This window comes from Monodon monoceros, unplaced genomic scaffold (genome assembly GCF_005190385.1).
Source record: "Monodon monoceros isolate NGI ecotype Baffin Bay Population unplaced genomic scaffold, NGI_Narwhal_1 Super_Scaffold_12, whole genome shotgun sequence".
NCBI lineage: Eukaryota > Metazoa > Chordata > Mammalia > Artiodactyla > Monodontidae > Monodon > Monodon monoceros.
In genome coordinates this window covers 127,848,543-127,870,010 of record NW_021703768.1, presented here as the reverse complement: position 1 = coordinate 127,870,010, position 21,468 = coordinate 127,848,543, and the positions used below count along the sequence as shown (strand labels likewise).

Below are 21,468 nucleotides of genomic sequence, written 5' to 3'. Positions count from 1 at the left end.
GGACTCTTAGAGATTATTCTAATCCCCTCATTTCATAGCTTGGGAAACTGAAAGCTGGAAAGGGAAGTGATTCACCAAAGGTCTCGAAGCTCCCACTCATCTTTGTCACCTTGCCTCCAGTGCCACTGTGGAACCGGCCCCTGGACTCTTCCACAGTCTCTGTCATTAGGAGTGAAAGCTGATGGTCCTTTAAGTGCCAAAGTCTCCTAGTGTGACAAATGCCCCCACTAAAAGGCGATAGACAGTTCCAGGCTCTGTCCAGTCAGTGCAGCCATCCCCATAAGCCCTCTCAGCGAGGGACAGAATGCTTGGTCCCGGGAGACCTTACGGTCCTTCTGAAAATGACTAGTAATCAAATCTGTCTAAACCAAGTCTGATTCACCACATGACATTTCAGTAATCCCTGAAACAATTTGCATCATTTCCAAATACTTTTATAGGGTCAGCAAATCCTAACAATCACGTGTTTCATTTCTCGGACTCATTCCCAGCTTCCGTGTCTAGTACCTTACTGCCTATAAGCAAAGTCTTCAGCTCACCAGAGGCAGTGGCTCCAAATGTGCACAAAGGGCCCCTGGATGCATATTTTCTCTGCACAAAGGCGCAAAGCATAGATTTACTTGAGAGGGCCCTGGAAATAATTCTGTGCAAAATGTGCTGTCTAAATATAGCCAGAAATGTACAATGATCATCAAGTGGAAAGGCATGGCTATTTTGACATTCAAATGGAGGATTTATCTGAAAAAGAATTAGAGAAATTTTGGACTAGGGCAGTAAGGGATGGGGGGATGATTTTAGGTCGTTCAACACATAATAACTAACGTAGAATGATTATTTCAGTCCTTCTCATTATCTCGGGAAGAAAAGTCTCAGTTAGGTGTTACTATGCTCTAACACCTTTCTAACACTAGCTGATCTTCCTTTGGAACTGAGGGGAGGCCTCGGGTTCGGGACTTCAGCCAGCAACAGTATATAACTAGGATTTTTAAACACTTCTCTTTCTGTTTGGTTTTCACTGTACTCACTGTTATGGCTGTCCTCTATTATGGCAAGTAATACTGGTTTTTCGTTTGGGAAGAGTGAAGTAAGTTTCTTTTTTTTTTTTAAAGAAGTGAGACAATTCAATGAAAACTTTTAAGTGACTAACAGCTGAAGTGGTACAGAAACAGGGCGAGAATTGTGAACGTGATGATATCCAAGAAACCACTGGTCCACGTTACATGGGAGAGGCTAGACTAGAGAATCTCAAAATTTCCAAGAATTCTGCTGTGAATCACCTGACAAAACACAGGACCGTTCGACAAGTCACAACTACTTCTTCCCCATTTTTAAATGTGGGAAAATTAGAGTTGTGTATGTCGGGATTGCCGGCAGTCGGATACGTGTTTTGATTTTCTTGGATAACAACACGATGAGCTTCACAAACAAGTAGTAATAATAGCTACTATCATGATCTATACCCTTCACAGGTTATAAAAGTTTTTTCCTATACATTGTAGCATTTGGATGAGGCAGGACGTGAAAATTTGAGTTCTAATCCTTTCATTAGAGTGCTGTGTGACCTGAGGCCAGTTACTTAACCTCTCGGAGTCTCCATTCCCACCAATTCAGCTCCCCATGCAAGGGTCCTTAGAGAGGCAATGGCCAGGTGACCAGACTGTAAACATCTTGTTGCAGATGTGTGAGCTAGAATAACCAGATGACGCTTCAGATTTGTGGAGTATTCAGATATTAAATGGCATATTTTGCTAATAGCAAATGGCAGCAGATAATTTGGGGTGAATTCATTCTCTCACTGTACTGCCTAATGGGATTCAGGCTTATTAAAGAGTCCTAAGGGCCAGGGATGGCTGCGCTGTAGTAACTGCTGGGAGGGAGTACCACGTTCCCAAATCTTACTATCTGAGAGGAGGGGCTTAGAGAGAACAGGAGCTTATGAAAGCTTCATAACTGCCACTCCTAGAGTGGTCTGAGAAGTGAATCATAGCAGCAGCAAAGTCATAAATCACCAGTTGCGTGCCTGTGGTCCCCTTTGCCACACCAGAGCCACATAGCAGCCATGGGTGTGGTGCTGAAAGGAGAAAAGGCTGGGACTGTGGTACCAACTGTGGGCCATGGAAGGCATCTGGCAGGACTTCCGCATCATGTGGGGACTATGGTGCAGCTGAAAGCAGCAGTGAGACCAGAAGAACCTCCAGCCTGAATCTCAACTGCTACACACACACACACACACACACACACACACACACACGCACACACGCACACGGCGAACCATCCTTGGCATTTTTTACCTGTGCTATCTCAGTTACTACTTGTGCAAAACTTCTTTGACATATCAGGCAACCAAAGTTCAGAGAGGCTAGGTAATTTTCCCATGGTCACACAGCTAGTAAATGACTGAGACAGGATTGATTCCAAATCACCTGTTCTTTCCACTCTTTTTGAAGTATTCTCCATTACATGTGACAGTACGTTTCAGTAACACAAACATAATATACCCACCGCATACATACAGCCATGAAAGCATTTGACACTTTCACACTCTATACCCCATGTCCACATACATGCCACATGTACACACAAAAATGCCCACACTAAATACCACGTTTAACAACACATTTTGACAGGAACACAGGTCTTCACATTTCTGCATATCTGAATCTCTGTAACACAATCCACTGTACATTCACAGATGCCCCCATGCATGCTCTAGTCCCCACACACATTCATACACATCCATCCATTTATTCACATAACATGCATACACATCACACCTAGAAACCTACCCACATCACACAAACTCACAAATATCCATATTCACACCTACAAAAACAGGATAATGCACTTGTCCCTCATTCTGTTCATCAAAACGAGCCCTTCAGGATATAAATAAGGAATGTTCAGATTACTAAGCATGAGTGTCTAAATCATCCTGGAATACCTCTCAACCTTCAGAGGAATAACAGATTATTTTCACGATTTTTCATTAGTGGGTATAATGGTCTAATTATTTTAAAATTGTTAGTCCATGTATGTATATTTATGAATACTTCTACTAACCAGGACATTTGATTAATTAAAGTAGCCTATTATTCATTCGTTCATTCACTGTGCAATTACTGAGCACGTTATGTGGGAGACACACTGTGGTAGACACAATAGGAGATTAAATAAACAAACAATAAATACAACCACCAGGATTGCTGGTCTTGGAACAAAAACACAAGTAACTACCTGACAAGGTAGCATGGCCATGACATGTGCAAGACAGGAAAGGCCCCCGTGAGTGAGGGGACGCGAGAGGAGAGGGGACACAGAGACTAGACGGCTCTGAAGCATCTAGTCCTAGAGAATGGGAAGACGACGTCGGTGCCACCTGGGCATCTGTGGTCTGGAGAAACAAGTTTGGGAAGGAAGCTGCGGCATTTGGTTTGGAATGAACTTGAGGCCTGGCAGGACATCGAGATGGACACGCGCCCCCACCCCCAGCCGTTTGCAAATGAAGAAAGGGGGCTTAAGGGAGAGGCCAGGGTGGAGAGAGAGATTTGAGAGCCACCCATTAGAGGGGATCACTTAAACAGTTACAACTCTGAGATCAGAAAAGGAACCGAGGCAAAGAACAAGACAGGCAGTACAAACCCTTGGGGGACACGACGTCCTGCCTGGCTAGGTGACAGAAGCTCTCATTTTATGCGACACACACAGGCATCTCTATACATGCACTTCCTCCAACGTACCAGCCCTACAGCACGCACAGCAGGGCTGCACTAGCTTCCAGCTATCTCCTGGGTATAATTTCAAGACAGGGAAGCTCAGTTGCCCAAAGCAACTGAGAAATAATTGATCCTCAACCCTTAAGCTTCCAGTCTTGACGGTTCTAAGAATCTGCATGCCTCTGAGAGTGTGGCAGGGGAAGGGCCGCTGTTCTTAGATATCAATAATTCTTACTGTGGCACGAATGAAGACCTATAACTACTTTGTTGGGGGTGGTGGTGACAGAAACAACGTGTAGCATCCCCGGCAGTTGGATTTCAAATCCCCCAACTCTTGATACACTTAGGCAAGCTGCCACTGATTGACTCTGGGACCTATGTCAGTGCTTCACTAGCTGTGCCTCAGTTTTCCCAACTGAGCTTTCTTTTTTTTTCTTGCGGTACGCTGGCCTCTCACTGTTGTGGCCTCTCCCGTTGCGGAGCACAGTCTCCGGACGCGCAGGCTCAGCGGCCATGGCTCACGCGCGCAGCCGCTCCGCGGCATGTGGGATCTTCCCGGGCCAGGGCACGAACCCGTGTCCCCTGCATCAGCAGACGGACTCTCAACCACTGCGCCACCAGGGAAGCCCCCAACTGAGCATTTTTGAAAGTATATGGATAGTCCCATAAGTACAGGATCTAGACTTGTTGCAGGTTCTGAGAAGACCCGAGGTAAAGACGCCTGATTCAATTTGTGTTCCCAAATGCACTTGACTTTGGCATCTTTTTTTAGAAAATTAGTAACTGATTCTGAAGAGAAACTTTGGGGGAAGGCTGGACTATTTGATCTCTAACATTCTTTCTGGCTGCACTGTTCCACGGACCTATGAAAGTACAGGCACCCAAAGCACAGGGCTGGGCCTAGTGGGAGGTTAACCCTTCAATCTCCTCTCCCAGGGAAACCAGCAGCCAACTGTGATTGCCCTAAACCTTAGAGATACAGCCTTAAAAGAGTCAGCAGCTTCTCAGCATCAATCAGACACGCGGCTGCCTGCCAGGACCCCACGCTGGCTAATACTCAGGCTCGGTAAACAAGGTGGCGTGGGCCTTACCTCATTAAGGACTCCTATCACCTATTTCTCTAGTGGTTCTTATGGCTGGGTAAGCGACAGGGGCCGAGCAAGACTGGGATCTGATCGCAGTGTGAGAAAGGGCCGTCATTAACCCTCTGCTTTCTCTCTCCTTTCTTAGCCTTGCTGCTTCTAAGGAGGCTGAAGCTGCCCGTTCCGCATCCAAGCCTATGTCACCCTCGGATTTCCTGGATAAGCTAATGGGGAGGACCTCTGGATACGATGCCAGGATCAGGCCCAATTTTAAAGGTAGATAAACTTGCCTCTCAGAGCCCCAGGGGTCTGCTTTCCTAGATCATGGCAGCGAGCCGCATGGAATTGTATGCAGATGATCCAAGACCAAACAAAGGCTCGGAGAGTCCGACTCAACGGTATCTCTGGTTACCAGAGTCAGTACGTGAATTAAACCTACTTGCTAGCTCCGGTATAATGGACAAGAGATTAATGTGGAATGTGGAAAAAATGGGTTCAAGTTTTGCTTCAGGCACAAAATTACTCTCTGAGCTTAGATAAACTGCTTGCTTTTGCTGGGCCTCACAGTCTCCTCTTCTCCGCAGGCATGGAGTTGGCTGTCTCTGTGGTTTTTAAACTATGCTTCGTGGAGTTCTGGGGCTTTTACCCTGTGTCCCAAAAGGGAGAAACAGAGGACGGGATGAGCAAGCCCACCCTTGCTTCTCCCCCAAGCAGCTGCACTTTTATTCGTCTTACATGACAAGCTTCCAACTACCATTCATCCACTGAAAGCTTCCCCTGGATTAACAAATAATTTTGGAACTCTCTTGCCCAATCACAGTCTCAATTTCAAATGCCTAATAAGGCGATAGGGAGAGACTATGGAGAAATAGAGGAGCAGTCCCCTCGAAAGTGGGCGGCGCCTCCTTAGCCCCAGCGAGCAGTTAACCTGCAGGAATGTGGGTCCCATGTTGCCAGACCATCCAAAAGTCCAACGAGAGCCAGAAATCAAGATTTACGTGAAACTTCTTGAATCCTAAAACATGTAAATTCAAACAAAACACGTTTGGGAGCCAGATATGCCCTGTGGGGTAGCCAATTTACAAACCATAACTGAAGCGATTTGGGAAGTTTCTTTCAGCTCACAATCCTATGAGATCTTAATGTCTTACATCAAGAGCGGACCAGTTCCCTTTGTCCACTGATGCCTTAGGAGGCTCTAACCATCTCTAACTGCTGGGCAGGTTTTCTGCAGGCACAGTCTTAAGGACCTCCTTGGGAGTCTGTGACCCTGGCCTTCCTCCTAGCACCCCTGCAAAAATTTTATTTCAAAGACCCACAGCCAACCTCCTAATCAATTCTTGATTCCAGATGCCCTTCCTCACGTTCCTTTTGGCTCAAGTCCAAGACCAAACAAGGGATGTGACAGCTGGTAACAGCTTCCTAATATCTGCTCACTCTGTCCCCCACCCTGTAAGCCCCCTTCTCAAAGCGCTCTGCAAACAGAAAACAGTCTGGGAAATGCAGTGAGGTTTGTTTGGGGGCCCACCTCCCACCCCTGTTTACCTCAAGGTGCCTTGCTCCTAAGGCCATTATCCTCCAGGATCGTTAGCATAAACTTTCTTCCCTCAAGGGCAGATAAGTCAGCACCCAAGCCCTTCACCAGGGTCACAATCTCAAACACCCCCAACACCCAGAGGGGCCCGGCAGATATGGTACATGATTGAAGTGGGTTGGGGATAAGCAGAGAAAACCAGAAAGCACAGGCTCCTCTAAGGGCTGCCGCTTCTCAGCTCCTGCCCAGAGCTGCCAGGTAGGAATGCAGGCCCTGGGCAGCGGACCTTCCAAGATAAGACTTAAGTCGGGGGGTTTATGTGAAATCTTCCAAGTTCGCAGCTAAATCACATCTTTGAAACACCAATGGCCAAATCAAACACACCAGAGAACTGACCACCAGGTTGCATCTGCAGCAGTTTTCAGGAATTCCATCCCAGTGCGCCCCCTGGTGGGCTGTCTTGGAACTCCAGCCTGAGTAGAAGTGCCTTGGTCTTCTGCTCATTTGCTGAACGTGGGTGCATCCAGGGTTCATGTGTTAGTGATCCTTTGTGCATACCACTGTATTTGGCACAAAGAAGGCCCTCAATAAGTCTGTCATAAATGAATGAATGAACGAATGACCCCACAAATATGCTAAGTAGAGCTGTTAAGTGACTTTCCCAAGTCACACTGCCAAGACTGGGGAATTTAACCCAGCTAGCTGCTCTGACTCAGTTCTCTAATACTACTGATTTATTTATTTGCTTATTTCCTGATTCGTTTATTTATTTACTTACTTACTTAGCAGTGAACATGTTTAAGAAATAAAATTTCACCCAGACTATAAGACCGTTGAATCGGGGCCCTTCCCCTCCTCGCTTTGAAAACCTTATTCCAAGCACTTGGGCCCAAAATATACAGGACTAGATAATCTCTTAGTCCTCTCGCAACCCTGCACTATCTCTAACCCCTACAATCCCCTCGACGATGTGGGCTTTGAGCAACAAGTGCAGCTTCTTGGAACCTCACCCCAGGAGGTAGGGAGCAAGCTTTCTCTACTCTCCCTGTGGTGAGGGCTGAGACACTGGTTGCAGGGGACCCCTGCCCCTGAGCCCCATGGCCTCTTTCATGCTTCCACCCAGGCACACATGAGATTCCCAAAAGCCCCCCGCAAACTACAGAGCTCCTGAAAAGGCCAGGCCAAGTAGGCCCCGTGACCCCGACACAACAGGAAGAGGCCTGCCTTCTTTGAAAACTCCACAGCGTGATTAATCACACAGCAGGTTCCTTCAAGCACCGGAAATTGCCTGCTCCTGACTCTCTAGATAGAGGGAGGGGATATGGGGATATATGTGTTCGTATAACTGATTCACTTTGTTATACAGCAGAAACTAACACACCATTGTAAAGCAATTATACTCCAATAAAGATGTTAAAAAAAAAAAGAAAAAAATCAAAGCTAATGCACAAAAGGCACGATGAGCAAAATATCAAAATGTTCAATAAAGATGAGATCCAACCCTGAAAAAAGAAAAAACAAAAAGATAGGGGGGACGGGGAGAGCAGCCTCCGTCTGCGGAACATAGTGGCAATGCAACTCGTAATACTGAAGTAAAGAGCTCGAAAATTGGATTCTAACCCACCTCCCACCTCCCACCTCCTGATATCTGGGACCCAGGGTAAATCACTTGACACATCTGGGCCTCTGTCTCTGCATCTGTACAATGGTTCAGTAGGACCAGGCCCTGTCAGCTTCGGTATTCTGTATCTTTGCTAAGACTTTGCATATCACAATGGCTCCCAGGATCAGGGGCACAGCCCAGTGCAAACATATACACAAAAGCAAAGTTAAACTTTAATATTTAATGAAATATATACATTATGCTGCTGCCAAAGGCAGCCAGATTGTAATTTTCTTGAGGATAATTTAATTTCAGATTTATTTCAATGAACCGCACCTCCCCATGGGATCATTTTTGGCTGGCGTCCTCTCGCACACATAAATCAGGATCTAATTTATATGGGAGTCACAGCACCAGACACTTGCAGGGCCTGGGTGGGAACTCTGTGCACGTCATTTCAAGGCACAGGGCCTAGGTGGAAACTCTGTGCATGTCATTTCAAGGCACAGGCAGTAATTCTTTGGGGCATCTTAATGGTATGAAGCTAAATGAAAAGAAAAACCTGGATCTGAGTCTAAATGAGGGGAAGAAAACCCTAGTGGGCCTTTGTTTGGGTGAAAGTGACCAAGGAGGCAGATTCCCGCTCAGCATAAGGACAAAGTTTTTAGCAAGCAGAGCGATCCAACTATGGAAAGGGCTGCTCGAGACGAAATGAGTTCCCCACTGCTGGAGGTGATCAAGCACTAAGCCTTGCATGGGTAGCAGCGGTTCCTAAACCTGGCTCTGCATGAGGATCACCCAGATCGCTCGTTAAACAATAAACTTTGGGCTAATCCTCACAGGTTTGGGTTCACTGGGTCTGGGGCTGAACATGGGCCCAGGAATCTGTAGTTTAACAAGTTTCCCAGATGATGCTACGGCAGACAATCCCGTCTGCACCTCAGTTTGGGAAGCAATAGACTAGGTGACTTTTAAGAGACCTTCCAAAGCACCGAGTGACCACCTAGAGGGATGGGATAGGGAGGGTTGAGAGGGAGGGTGACACAAGAGGGAAGAGATATGGGGATATATGTATAACTGATTCACTTTGTTATAAAGCAGAAATTAACACACCATTGTAAAGCAATTATACTCCAATGAAGATGTTAAAAAAAAAAAGAAAAAGAAAAAGACAGAGAACTTCCAGCCCTGAAATTCTATACAGTAACATCATAATTCAAATGGGTAGCTTCCATAAGGGAATTGCAACCCCATGGAGCTGAGAATGACTGCCCAGATCAAGATCTACTCTACCAAATTGATGGGGAAATTGCAACCCAGAAAAGGGAAGGGGCGTGTCTCAGGGCAAAGAGCCAAGGAGAGCTTGGGGCTATGTCTAAAACCCAGGAATCCTGGCAATCCCTTGGAAGGAAAACCTGGGTTCTCACAGCAGGATTGAGTCCCTTTCTATACACCAGGATTTCTGAAAAGAAGGAAGTCTTGGCTGAGTTTGGGCGAAATGCTTGGGCTACTTTTTCAAGAGGGACGGAGAGAAGTGGGTATCAGAAAACTTGGGTTTGAGTCCTGGCTCCACCACTTGCTGGGTAAATAAGCCCAGGTGAGTTACTAAAACTCTCTGTGCTCCACTTACGAAGCTGGGACAGTAACTTTGCCCTGCCAACCTCAGGACCTCATGGGGATCAACAAGAAAGTGGACCTGAAAAAATTCACAAATGGCATGTCACAATCTTCAAGTGAAGGATTATGACCTATTATCCAAGTCCTAACCCACCTTCAAGGTCAGCTCCAGGTCATCACCTTCATGAGGTCTTCCCTAATGCCTCACTCTTCAGAACCTCTCTCACACCTGGACTCCTACGGCTTCTATGACCCTTACCACGTTCTCACATTCCTCCCTGGTTATTTGATGCCGGTCCTCTTCTCAGCACATGTGGAAGCCCAGTGCTTAAAATCCTGGATTCTGCCACTCTGTGACCTTGAGCATGCCCCTTCCTTTCTCTGAACCTCTTTCAGAAAGTATAGCCATTAAGACCACTAGCTTTGGAATTAGATCAATCTGAGCTCAAGCTTGACCATTTACTAGCTGTGTAGCCGTGGGCAAATAACCTCTCTGTGCCTCTGTTTCCTCATCTGTAAAATGGAGGGAATAACCAGGTCTTCTCATGGAGTTGTTGAGAGGATAGAATGAGATACTGTTAGTAATACTCTCAGCACAACAGCAAAACCTGCTCAGTAAATGGTAGCTGCTGTAATTAATAGTATAAAATGAAGAGACTGGGCTTCAATTGGACAGAGGTCCCTCTAGCAATGAGATTCCAAAGAGCAAATATTCCTCCACTTCCTTCCTGCCCTTGTAGTAGTATTCAAAAAGCTTGCCTGCAAAGTATTTAACAAAGACTTATGGACTTCCTTTGAGGTTCCCTCTGGATACCGCAGCTGGTAATTCCCATCAATGCCCTTTCAGACAATCATTCTTGGTTCATAAGTTCAAGGCAAGGAACTTGCTGTTCCTTGCGATTCCCAAGATGGCCTCCAAATGTTGTAGCTGTAACCTTGCAGCCGCAAATTAGAAGGCAGCCGATGGGGTTTGGGGAAGGGATTTCAACCATATGGCAGGATGATGAATTATCCTGTTAATGAAAGTGCATCCCGGCTCAGCCTCTGGTGTTCTATACCTGGTGCTCACTTGGGGACCAGGGAATCTGGCATAGCAATGTGGCTGGGGGTCCCCGCTGCTCGGGGGTGCGGTGCAGGTCAAGCAAGGGTCTCCTCCACCAAGGGGGATCCATCCCTGAAGTCAAAATCCCACAAACTGGTCCTATCCTGGGGATTTCTTCTTGGCCTTGGAACTAAGCAGGAATCTCTCTTGATTGGCAGGTCCCCCGGTGAACGTGAGCTGCAACATTTTCATCAACAGCTTCGGTTCCATTGCTGAGACAACTATGGTGAGTGAGTCAAAACACAAGCTGCTATTTCCTGCTCGGGATATCTCTCTCCCTGAAATATCTACCCTCTGCGCTGGTCTTCCCCAAGGAGGTGGAAAATCTGGTGTGTTTTCACGTCTTCAGTGGTATACTATGGGATTTGGACATTTTTACTGTCCTAGTCAATGTTTTGGGTAAAGACATACATCTGAAAATGGCCAAAGAGCTAGCAGGGCTCGCACATGCTAAACACTCAGGATTACAAAAGCAGAATTCTATCCACAGGTGAAAGTTTTAGATTAAAGCAAATGTAAAGACCTGCTTTTAAGTTTAAAATCCAACTGTGCAATAGCAGAGGACTGGTCACAGAAGCTAAAACGGGTATATTGATTCTTCTCTCGTATACTTTTGTATGTATTTTTAAATTCCCATAGTAAAAAGTTTAAAGTAAATCAGTTATTCTAGAAAAAAAGACTAGAAGGAAAAATACCAAAATGTTAACAGCAATTATCCCTGGATCGTAGACTTATGCATGATTTCATATCCTTCAGTATTTCTATGTTTTTCTCATCTCTACAAAGAGTAAATCTTACATTAGTGATTATAACTAAATGTAATGCTACTTTCATTTTTTTTCCTCAATCCTTGAAAACAAAAAATCAATTATACTTGTTTTGAAGGGAGTAATCTAGCTTGTGAGAAAATAATTAAGGCAGTTTCAATCATCTCTTTATGAGCAGAGGCAGAAGCAGCCAGTCGATCACCAAGCCCTGTAGATGTTCCTGCCTTGAAATCCTCTAAACCACCCATTCCCCTATGTCCGCCTGACCCTGGTCCAGCTCAGGCTTCCATGGTGCCTGGCCCACATTACTGCAAAGCGTCCCAAGACTTGCATCTTGCCCGCCTCCAATCCATTCTTCCTCACACCGTGGTCTTTCTAAAATACAAACCTAACTACGCCAGTCCCCTGCATTAACGCCTCCCTGTGGACCCCCCTCCCCGTCAGCATTAAGCTTAGAAGGCCCCTCTGATTCTGCGCGGCTGCATCTCTTCCCTCTTGCTTCCCATTCTGGATTAATGGAATTGTCCGGCATTCTCCACGCGGGCCGTGCTCGCCCTCTGGTTTTCAGCCTTCTCTTGATGCTGCTGAGGCCTCTGCCCAGAGCACCCGCTCCAGCCTCCTTTCCATTGCCAGCCTCCAGGCTCCCTTAACTCTCCGCTTAGAATGACCTCCGCAAGGGGACATATAGTTTTCAAGGGCAGGAGCCCTCTGTGTCCCCCTTTGCCTGGCAAAGCAATAAAGCTATTCTTTAAAAAAAAAAAAAAAAAAAAGAATGACCTCCACAGGAAGGCTTCACACTCTAACACGTGTGTACACGTGTGTGAGCTCATGTGTGCGCTTGACCTAAGCCTGCGATGGGTCCCTTCTACCCATTCTTGTGACACGTGCTACAACTCCCATAACAGCACTGACCACCTGCACTTACACTCTCACAGTCTGCTCATGTGTCCCTCCTCTCACTATAATGTCAGTTCTCTGGGGGCCAGAATCTTGTCTCATTTCCTGTGGTAACCCTGGCAGCTGGCACAGTGATCTAATAACAGGTCTCAGTTATTTTCTAAAATAAATAAGCCAAATCAGATATATTGTCTATTGATTCAAACCATTATTTGGTCCTAAACATTTATGGAGATTAGATCTAACCTTCTAGTCCCAGACTGGCAAAAATCACTGAGCTCCGTATGTCATGGGGCAAATGGTCCAAAATCTATGCTCCTGCAGAGAGGTCTGTCTTAATATGGTCAAGAGACCCTGCCCACATCCAAAGGAAAAGCGATCAATTCCCTAAAACTCATAAGCCTTTTATCTCCACATGGAGATGGTCCCACCTGTCAACTAGGAACAAGCATGGCTGCTTTTCACTGGGCCTCCAGGTTCGAAAGCCAAGTCTTTCCACTCTGTGAATGGATATCTTATTAGAGCTTCTAATGAACTCTGCTTTTCTTCTTCTCCCTCCCAAATCAGAAGTGCATTGACATCTGCATGATTCATAGTCCCTGTGCGGTGAGTGTTGACACTTCCTCTCTTCTTCTGAAATGGTAAAGAGTCATCAAACCAAGTCAGGGGCCACCCGGTTACGTTAAAAACTTGGTTATCTGAGGACAGGTGTACATATCTGCACTCCAACACCACCCCCACCTGTTTCCCTGTAATTGTCACACGGAGATCTATTTCCTTGTTACAGAGTACTAAAGGCGTAGTGGTTTGCCCTTATTTTGTGTGGTGGTTAAAAGCCGAGACTCTGAAGTGACGTAGACCTGGGTTCACTCACTATATGTAAGAAGCTGATTTGGTTCGTATCTTTAAGCCTCAGCTTCGTTGTATGTAAAATCCCAGGGGTGATTAACATCATACTACTTCACCAAGTTGTTTTTTTTTTTTTTACCTCCTCAAGTTATCATGGATGGAAATTACGTGCAGGGAAGTGTTTATCACGGTAGATGCTTTGTTAAGTGCTCTAAATGTTTTCGATGATGATGGTGGTGGTGGCGATGATGGAGGCTCTGGGCACTGAAGCCCCAGAGCCATCACTGATTAGCTGTGTGATCCTGAGCAATTCCTAGACTTCTCTGAGCCTTACCCTTCTCTGGTATCTCTTGTCTACCTTTCCAGACTTCATTCCTGCTGCATACTGCTTTCTACACAGACAGTATAGCAGTTAGGACACAGTCTTCCATGCCCAGACAAAATCTGAGGCTCGGCTCTGTGGCTTCAGACAAGGTAGCCTAAGTTAGGCTCCTCAGCTGCAGAGCAGGGGACCAATGGCAGCCACCTTGTGACCTGTTGCGAGGATTAGGAGATAAGGCACAGAAGTGCTAAGTGAAGCGTCTGACACATGGTACACACACAGTGAATGTCAGTTATTATTATTAAATGCCACTAGTAATTTTCAACACATTTTCACACTCATTCTCTCACTTGATTCCTTCACCAAACACTTACTGTAATGACCACTCTACAAAGTGGACATGGCAGACACAATATTCCCCAATTTACAGCAGAGGAAACCAAGATTTGGTGAAATCACATCCCAGAACTAGTTATTGACCAGGCAGGGATTAAGATCCAACCCTTGTAACTGCCAGAACATTGAAGAGCACAGGCGGGGGAAACTGAGGGACCCCAGGCCCACAAAGCACACTTAAGCAACAACCTAAGCGTTATCAAATGTGGAAATCCAACCTCAAATCATGGTAGGCTCAGCATGCCTCAGGAGAAAATAGTAAGTAATGAAAATGGAGATAACCAACAAGGGGAGCACAGACAGATGGCCCCCTGGAGTGGAGATCAAGAATGTTTAGACAGGGCTTCCCTGGTGGCGCAGTCCACCTGCCGATGCAGGGGACACGGGTTCGTGCCCCGGTCCGGGAGGATCCCACATGCCGCGGAGTGGCTGGGCCCGTAAGCCATGGCCGCTGAGCCTGCGCGTCCAGAGCCTGTGCTCCGCAATGGGAGAGGCCACAACAGTGAGAGGCCCGCGTACCGCAAAACAAAAACAAGAACAAAAACAAAAAAATATAGTAACAAGGGCAACAACCACACATTAAATGCTACTGTGTGCCAGGCAGTATGCAGAGCACTTCCACATGTTTCATCTCATTTAGACCTCACAACAACCCCCATGAGGCAGGATATGTTATCTCCATTTTACAGATAAGTAAACTGAGGCTCAGAAAGGTTAGGTCACTTGCATAAGGACATGCGGCTAATCGGTAGCAGAAGTGGGAATTGAATTCAGATCTATATCACCCCAAACCCCAGGTCCTCCTGAGCCAAACAGAAACATTTAATTTCTGGATGTTTGGGATTACCCAGCCCTTGCTTGTTTCTTTTCATCATAAAGAAGTTAGAGCTAAAGGGGAATTTCATTGAACAGACATGCCCAGGCCCCCAGACTTTCATCCCAGGGCTCTGCCTCACCAGCCACGCAAAGAGCTGGTCATGCACCCTGGGTCCACGGTAATATGGACATAGTCCCAATGTCAGAAACTTTCCAGGCTGTGTCTGTTCTCTAAGACCAACAGGAGTGCAGAGCCACTCTGTAAACAGCTGGAGTCCCCAGGCCTGACTGTCTGCCTCTCAGAGCCTGGCTTTATTCACCAGAGCTGAGAGCAGAGAAGGCAGCCAGCAAAGCAACAGGGGTCTCTATCCGTTCCTGACGAGGGGAGGGCTGAGTCTGGCTGGCCTTCATCTGACCTTTCCAGCGACTCTCTTTGAGTCTATGCAGTGAGACGAAGGTAGAAGCAGGGACAGGAATGGACGAGGGAGAAGAGGGAAGGGAGTCCTGGCCTAGAGCAGCAACTTCGGCACTCTACAAGAGAAAGATCTGGAGCTAGGACCTAGAGGGAACCATCCAGCTTGTCTTGACACGTGTGCTTACGAATGCACCTAAGTGTGTGCTCTGCAGCATCTATACGTCATGGAGCATGTGTGTGCATGTGTATATTGTGGGACCATGTGTTTGTGCAAATGTACACATTGGCCTGTGTATATGTGTAAGCTAGTTTGAACAGATTTAGACAGGTAACCTCAGAGAGAGATGTATCTGACCACGTACAGGTATGAACATAAGTATGTGTACTTCTGTGGTTATAAATGCACATGTGAATGTGTGTAGTGAGGATGTGCATGTATCTGAGTATATATATAGGACTACGTGAAAGTGCTTAAGAGTGAAGATGCATGAAGGGTATTATTTTCACATAGGTAATTGTGTGTGGATATTTGTGAAGCACATACTTAAGTATGTAGCAGCATCTGAGCCAGCAACATGTCTGTATGCATGTGCATGTGAATGTGCGTAAATACAAAAACACGTGAATAAGTGAAAGAATATTTAATGTGTAACAGTATGTGTGTACGAGTATGTCGATACATGTGTTCAGGTGTACATGTGAGTGTGCACACGTGGGGACATGCAGACAGCTGGAATTCATGTGGAACTAAATGTCAGCAGATGTGAAAGAGAGACAGAGTGTGTGCATGTGTGTGTGAGTGTCTGTGTGTGGGGGTCTTGACGTCCTTTGGGCATGAATCTCAGCATTTCCATTATGAGGATGTGTGCTCCAGCCTCTCTTGCCAAGGGCCGGGCTAGCCTGGCACAGAGACAGGCACACTGTGGCCAGGACCCCTGGCGATTGGCAATGGCCTATGCAACTACCGTCCACACGTTTGGCCTTATTTGTCGATATTAGGGGGGCAATGGACAGAGCCCTGAACCAGGAAACAAGAGACCAAGGTTTGAGCTCTAGCTCTGCCACAGTTTAATACCACTGAGACTCACTTCCCCCTTGGCACCTGGCTCTAAGAATGGCGTGTAGGAATACACAAGAATTGGGTATGAGAGCCCTTTATGAATGCTACAGAAATGTAAAGGATTATTAACCATTGAACCAGTCAGCCAAGGACTCCAACACATAAGCCTAAGGAAATGTCTTTCTAGTTTTTTTTTTTCCTTCTGTTCCCTATGTATTCATTTATTGTTTCCACCTCCGTTTTTAAGGTCCTATACTGTACGTGCTGAATAGGCTGTAAGGATATAGATCCGTTTTACTCATATTAGGCTAGGCTTTCCTGCAGCAACAAACAACCCCTGAAATCCCAGTGTCTTAGAACAGCAAAGACTGATGTATCACTCACCTAAAGTCTGCTACAGATCTGGGGGACTCTCCAGGACTACTGTCCTCCACGTCATGGCTGAGCTTTGCATTTCCACATCAACAGGCGATTTCACATTTGCTGTGAGAGGAAGAAGGCACTAAGGGGTGGCACACCGGCAAGTAAGTGCTTTCCACCCAGAAGTGACATATAGCACTTCTGCTCACATTTCACTACCCAAAGGGAGCCACATGGCCCTACCTGAAGAAAAGTAAAATCCTCCCATGTCCCCAGAAGTAAACAGGAGCCAGGTAGGTCTCTGCTTTCAAGGAGTCTATTGGAGAAGGTGGCCAAGGAAATCAAAGAGAATACCGCAATATGATGAGTGAGATTACAGAGGTATGCACAGGACGCCATGGAACACAGAGAATAACAGTGACCAACAGCAATACTAGGCAACACTTACTGAACATGTATTATGTGCCGGGTGCTGTGAAAATGCTGTTGTGTGGTTTTGAGTAATTTTTCTGAAGTAGAAATCTGATCATGGTTCTCTGCATGTTAAAACCTTCCAGGAGTCTGTCATACAGAGTGAAGTAAGTCAGAAAGAGGAAAAAAATGGTTCTGAAGAACCTAGGAGCAGGACAGGAATAAAGACGCAGATGTAGAGAATGGACTTGAGGACACGGGGAGGGGGAAGGGTAAGCTGGGACGAAGTGAGAGAGTGGCATGGACCTATATATACACTACCAAATAAAAAATAGATAGCTAGTGGGAAGCAGCTGCATAGCATAGGGAGATCAGCTCCGTACTTTGTGACCACCTAGAGGGGTGGGATAGGGAGGCTGGGAGGGAGACGCAAGAGGGAGGGGATATGGGGATATATGTATACGTATAGCTGATTCACTCTGTTATACAGCAGAAACGAGCACACCATTGTAAAGCAATTATACTCCAATAGAGATGTTAAAAATAAATAAATAAATAAAATAAAACCTTCCAGGAGAGAATGGCGTCGTAGAATGTCCCAGAGAGGAGAGGGGTTTTAAAAGCTGGTGTGTGTTCAACAGCAGTAAAAGAGGAGACAAGTCAAGTAAGAAAAGAGAATCTCATCCAATGGGTTTGGCAATGGAGGATGGGGGAGGGGAGCGTGTATGAAATTAGAGAATGCGATTCAGGGGCAAGACAAAAGCACAAGACAAAAGGAAGTGAAGACAGTGGGAAGATAATTCTTTCAAAAAGCTCTGCCATAAAGAGAAGGTGAGGTGGTGGTGGCGTCATTTGTCATTTACTGAGCACTGTTCTAAAAACCAGGCATCTGTGGTTAGCAAAGTATGGGGATCATTTCATATAACACAACAATCCCATTTTATAGATGAGGAAAGTGAAGCTCAGAGAGGCTTAATTCACCCAAGCTTTTCCAGCCAATAAACACCATCACCAGTTATTATCCCCAGGCTGCCTGAATCCTGGTGCCCTGCTCTTGGCCTAGGCCACCTGCTGAGTGTGGGGCAAGAGGAGAGGCTGCAGAGCCAAGGGGGTGTCAGGGTCGTGGGAGGACATGACTTCACCTGCACTCTGGTTTGGCTAACAAGTAGGATCTGTGCAATTCTATCAGAACTGGTATTGAGAGAAGCCGTTGGCTGTCCATCCCTCTGGATATTTGCAAATGAGACCTCAAGATCTATGAAAACAGCTACCATGCGAGGAGGTTAAATGCCCCCTATGTCCAACCATAAAAGTTAACACATTGTTTAGGAAGCAGTCACTTCTGAATGCCAGCCTACTTCTGGGATCAATTGACTAAATCGAATCAACTGATTGAATGAATTGGAATCAGTTGATTGAATGAATTGATTTTGAATCATAGAAGATAAAACTTAAATCCATCTACTTCTTTCCAACTCTGCTGCTGTCAGCTCTAGTTCAACTTGGCACCATCTCTATCCTGCTTCACTGAAACAGCCTCCTAACCGGCCTCCCCGCCTCCCTTCCTCCCCTTCTCTACCACTTCCCATAGTGCCTTTTAAACCCTAAATCACATCACAGCACTCCCCTGCTTCAAATCCTGCAACACCTGCTTAATCCTTTTACTACGCTCAGCTCCTTCTGCCCAGAAAAATCTTTGCATGAATGGTTCCTTCTCATCCTTCAGGTCTCAGCTCAGATATTTCTTCAGAAGGTCCTTCCCTGACTCCCTATCTAAAAATGTCCCCCCTTCCGGTCACTGTCGCATCATGTTCTATTATCTTCGGAGTAATACCTAAAAAGTAAAAGTTTGCTTGTTAGTTTGTTGTTTTGTTTGCTTTTTTATTGAGAGTGGGGACCCTGTCTTTCTCAATCATCCCTGTATTTCCAGTGCCCAGTACTTTGCCTGGACCATAGGAGCTCAATCAATATTTGTAGAGAGAATTAACATTGGAGGTTCTCCAGTTTGAACCCCCATCTCTTGTCAGAACCTCTGCCACAAATGTTGTAGTTTCTGCTTGCACACCTCCAGTGATGGGAACCCCTGCACCCCCCCAGGCAGCCCACTTCATCTTGGGACACCTCTGACATCTCCATTTGCTCATGGCTTTCATTCTGATCCTGGGGCCACAGAGAACCAATCTCTGCACCTGACAGCCCTTCCAATAACTGAGGTCAGTCCTCTCGCTCCCTGGCCATGCCTGGCTCCCTTGGCCATTCTCCCCAGTTCTCAGTCCCTTTCCCATCTAGGGTGCTCTCCGAGTACAGCCAGCATGTCAATTTCCACCTTGAGCTGAAAGGCCAAGCAATGAACCCAGACCCTCAGGAGTGCTTAGAGCAGAGCGCACCAGGGCCATGCTCATCCTTACTCTGGGTTAGTGGGCTTCAAAGCATTGTTTTTAACAGCAGCCCACCACCACAGTTTTTTTTTCTTTGCGGTACGCGGGCCTCTCACTGTTGTGGCCTCTCCCGTTGCGGAGCACAGGCTCCGGACGCGCAGGCTCAGCGGCCATGGCTCATGGGCCCAGCCGCTCCGCGGCATGTGGAATCTTCCCGGACCGGGGCACAAACCCGCGTCCCCTGCATCGGCAGGCAGACTCTCAACCACTGCGCCACCAGGGAAGCCCCACAGTCCATTTTTAAGGTGAATCTTATGCAGCACTTTAAGACACTGATTTTTGAAAATGGGCTGTTCTGGAGGAAGTGGAACAGAAGCCAGAAATCTCAATGCCTGGGGCTTTTCCTTAATCGGCCCCTGCAAGGTAGCTCTGGGGACCTCCTCAGAACCCTAAAATCATTTCTACACACACCACCTCAAAGACATTTCAGTTTAGGGACTTCCCTGGCAATCCAGTGGTTAAGAATCTGAGCTTCCACTGCCGAGGGCATGGGTTCGATCCCTGGTCAGGGAACTAGGTGCAGCCAAAAAAAAGAAAAGAAGACATTTCAGTTTAGGTAACAAGTCACAGTATTGACTGACACTATGCTTATGTACAGCAAAACTCTGGAACATTTTTTTAAAGTATATGAGCAACAGATGAAAACAAGTTTTGTAGTAAGTCCAGTAAAAAAGAGAAGAGAGAGAGAAACAGGAATGCCCCTGCTTTGCAGTCTCCCCCTGTCCCACCTGAGTTAACCACTGCAGAAAACACTTTGGTGTATGTCTTACTGGTCTTCTTTCCTTGAATGTATCGATACATCCCTTCGTTATTACACCTTTGTCTAGATAGGATTGTGCAATACAATTTGCTTTTTTCACTTCACCATGTCTTGGAATCTTTCCACATCACTACATACAGGTCTACCTCATTCTTAACGTTCTACACACCCTCAAATTTGGAAACATAACAATGGTTTATTATTATTACGTTCAGTATGTGACAAAATGATTTTAATCAGTATTTCCAGATTTACGGCCCGCCTGTAAAATTCCACGCTCTGGACATAACATCACTTCATGGTATTTAACCACTTGTCTCCTGATGGGCCTGTAGGTTCATGCAGCTTTCACTATTACAAATAAGGGCCACAATGAATAGTCTTGCACATGACTCTGCGCGCTTCCTTAGGATATATTACAGAAGTGGAATTACTTTATCAAAGGACCTGCACTATTTTGACAAATATTATTGCCCAACTTGCTCCCAAAGAAGCTTCAATAATTGTTCCCACAACAGCGTTTTTATCCTTGCCAACTCAAGATATTATCAAGCGTTTTAATTTTACCAAATGGGATTTTTTAAATGGTACTTCACTGTCATTTTTAATTTTCACTCCAGATTCCTAGTGGATTTGAGTATCTTTGCTTTTTTTCTTTCTTTTTTTGCATAATGGACATTTTGAATAATATTATAAGTTTCTTCTTTTACATATACCTCCATAATCCATTTGGAGTTTAGTTTGCTGTAAAGTATTTGGTGATGGTTTAATTCTATTTTTCTCTGATTAGATAGTAATTTTCCAGCATTATTCTTAAGTAGCCATTATTTCTCCACTGATCAGAAATGCTACCTTTCTCAGAAACTAAATCTATCTATCTATCTATCTATATATATATATATATACACACACATACACATACACACACACACACACACACACACACATATATACATATATCTTTTTCTAGTCTCAGTTTATTGTCCATTGCTCTATTACCTGTTTCAACTCTATTTTAAGTACTATGGTTTAACACTGTATTTCTATATCTGGTAGAGAAAGTCCTCTGTTGTTCTTCTTTAATAAGGTTTTCTTGTCATTTCCAGTCCATTTTCTCTTCCATACAAACTGTAGAATCAGCTTGTTGATGCTATAAAAATTGCCTCAGATTTTGATTGAGGTTGCATTGAATTTATAGATTCACTTGTAGAGAACTGACATCTTAACAATATTATATAAATGTGGTATGTCTCTCCATTTATATAGGTATTCCTTTATGCCTTTCAGTAAAGCTTTAGAAGCATTTCGCTGTGTGTGTGTGTGTAT

General features: G+C 45.5%; 1 protein-coding gene across 3 annotated transcripts in view; it reads left to right on the top strand.

The window, feature by feature from the left end:
- The window catches only part of GLRA1 (glycine receptor alpha 1), an 82,371-nt gene that overhangs the window by 27,422 nt on the left and 33,481 nt on the right, over positions 1–21,468 (top strand). For 2 of the 3 annotated variants that reach the window (XM_029216223.1, XM_029216222.1), the window contains exons 2-3: positions 4,944–5,071; positions 10,810–10,877. In XM_029216223.1, the coding sequence (XP_029072056.1) occupies positions 4,944–5,071; positions 10,810–10,877 (196 nt within the window). The remainder of the gene's footprint in view (positions 1–4,943; positions 5,072–10,809; positions 10,878–21,468) is intronic. The other variant, XM_029216224.1, reaches the window with a different exon arrangement.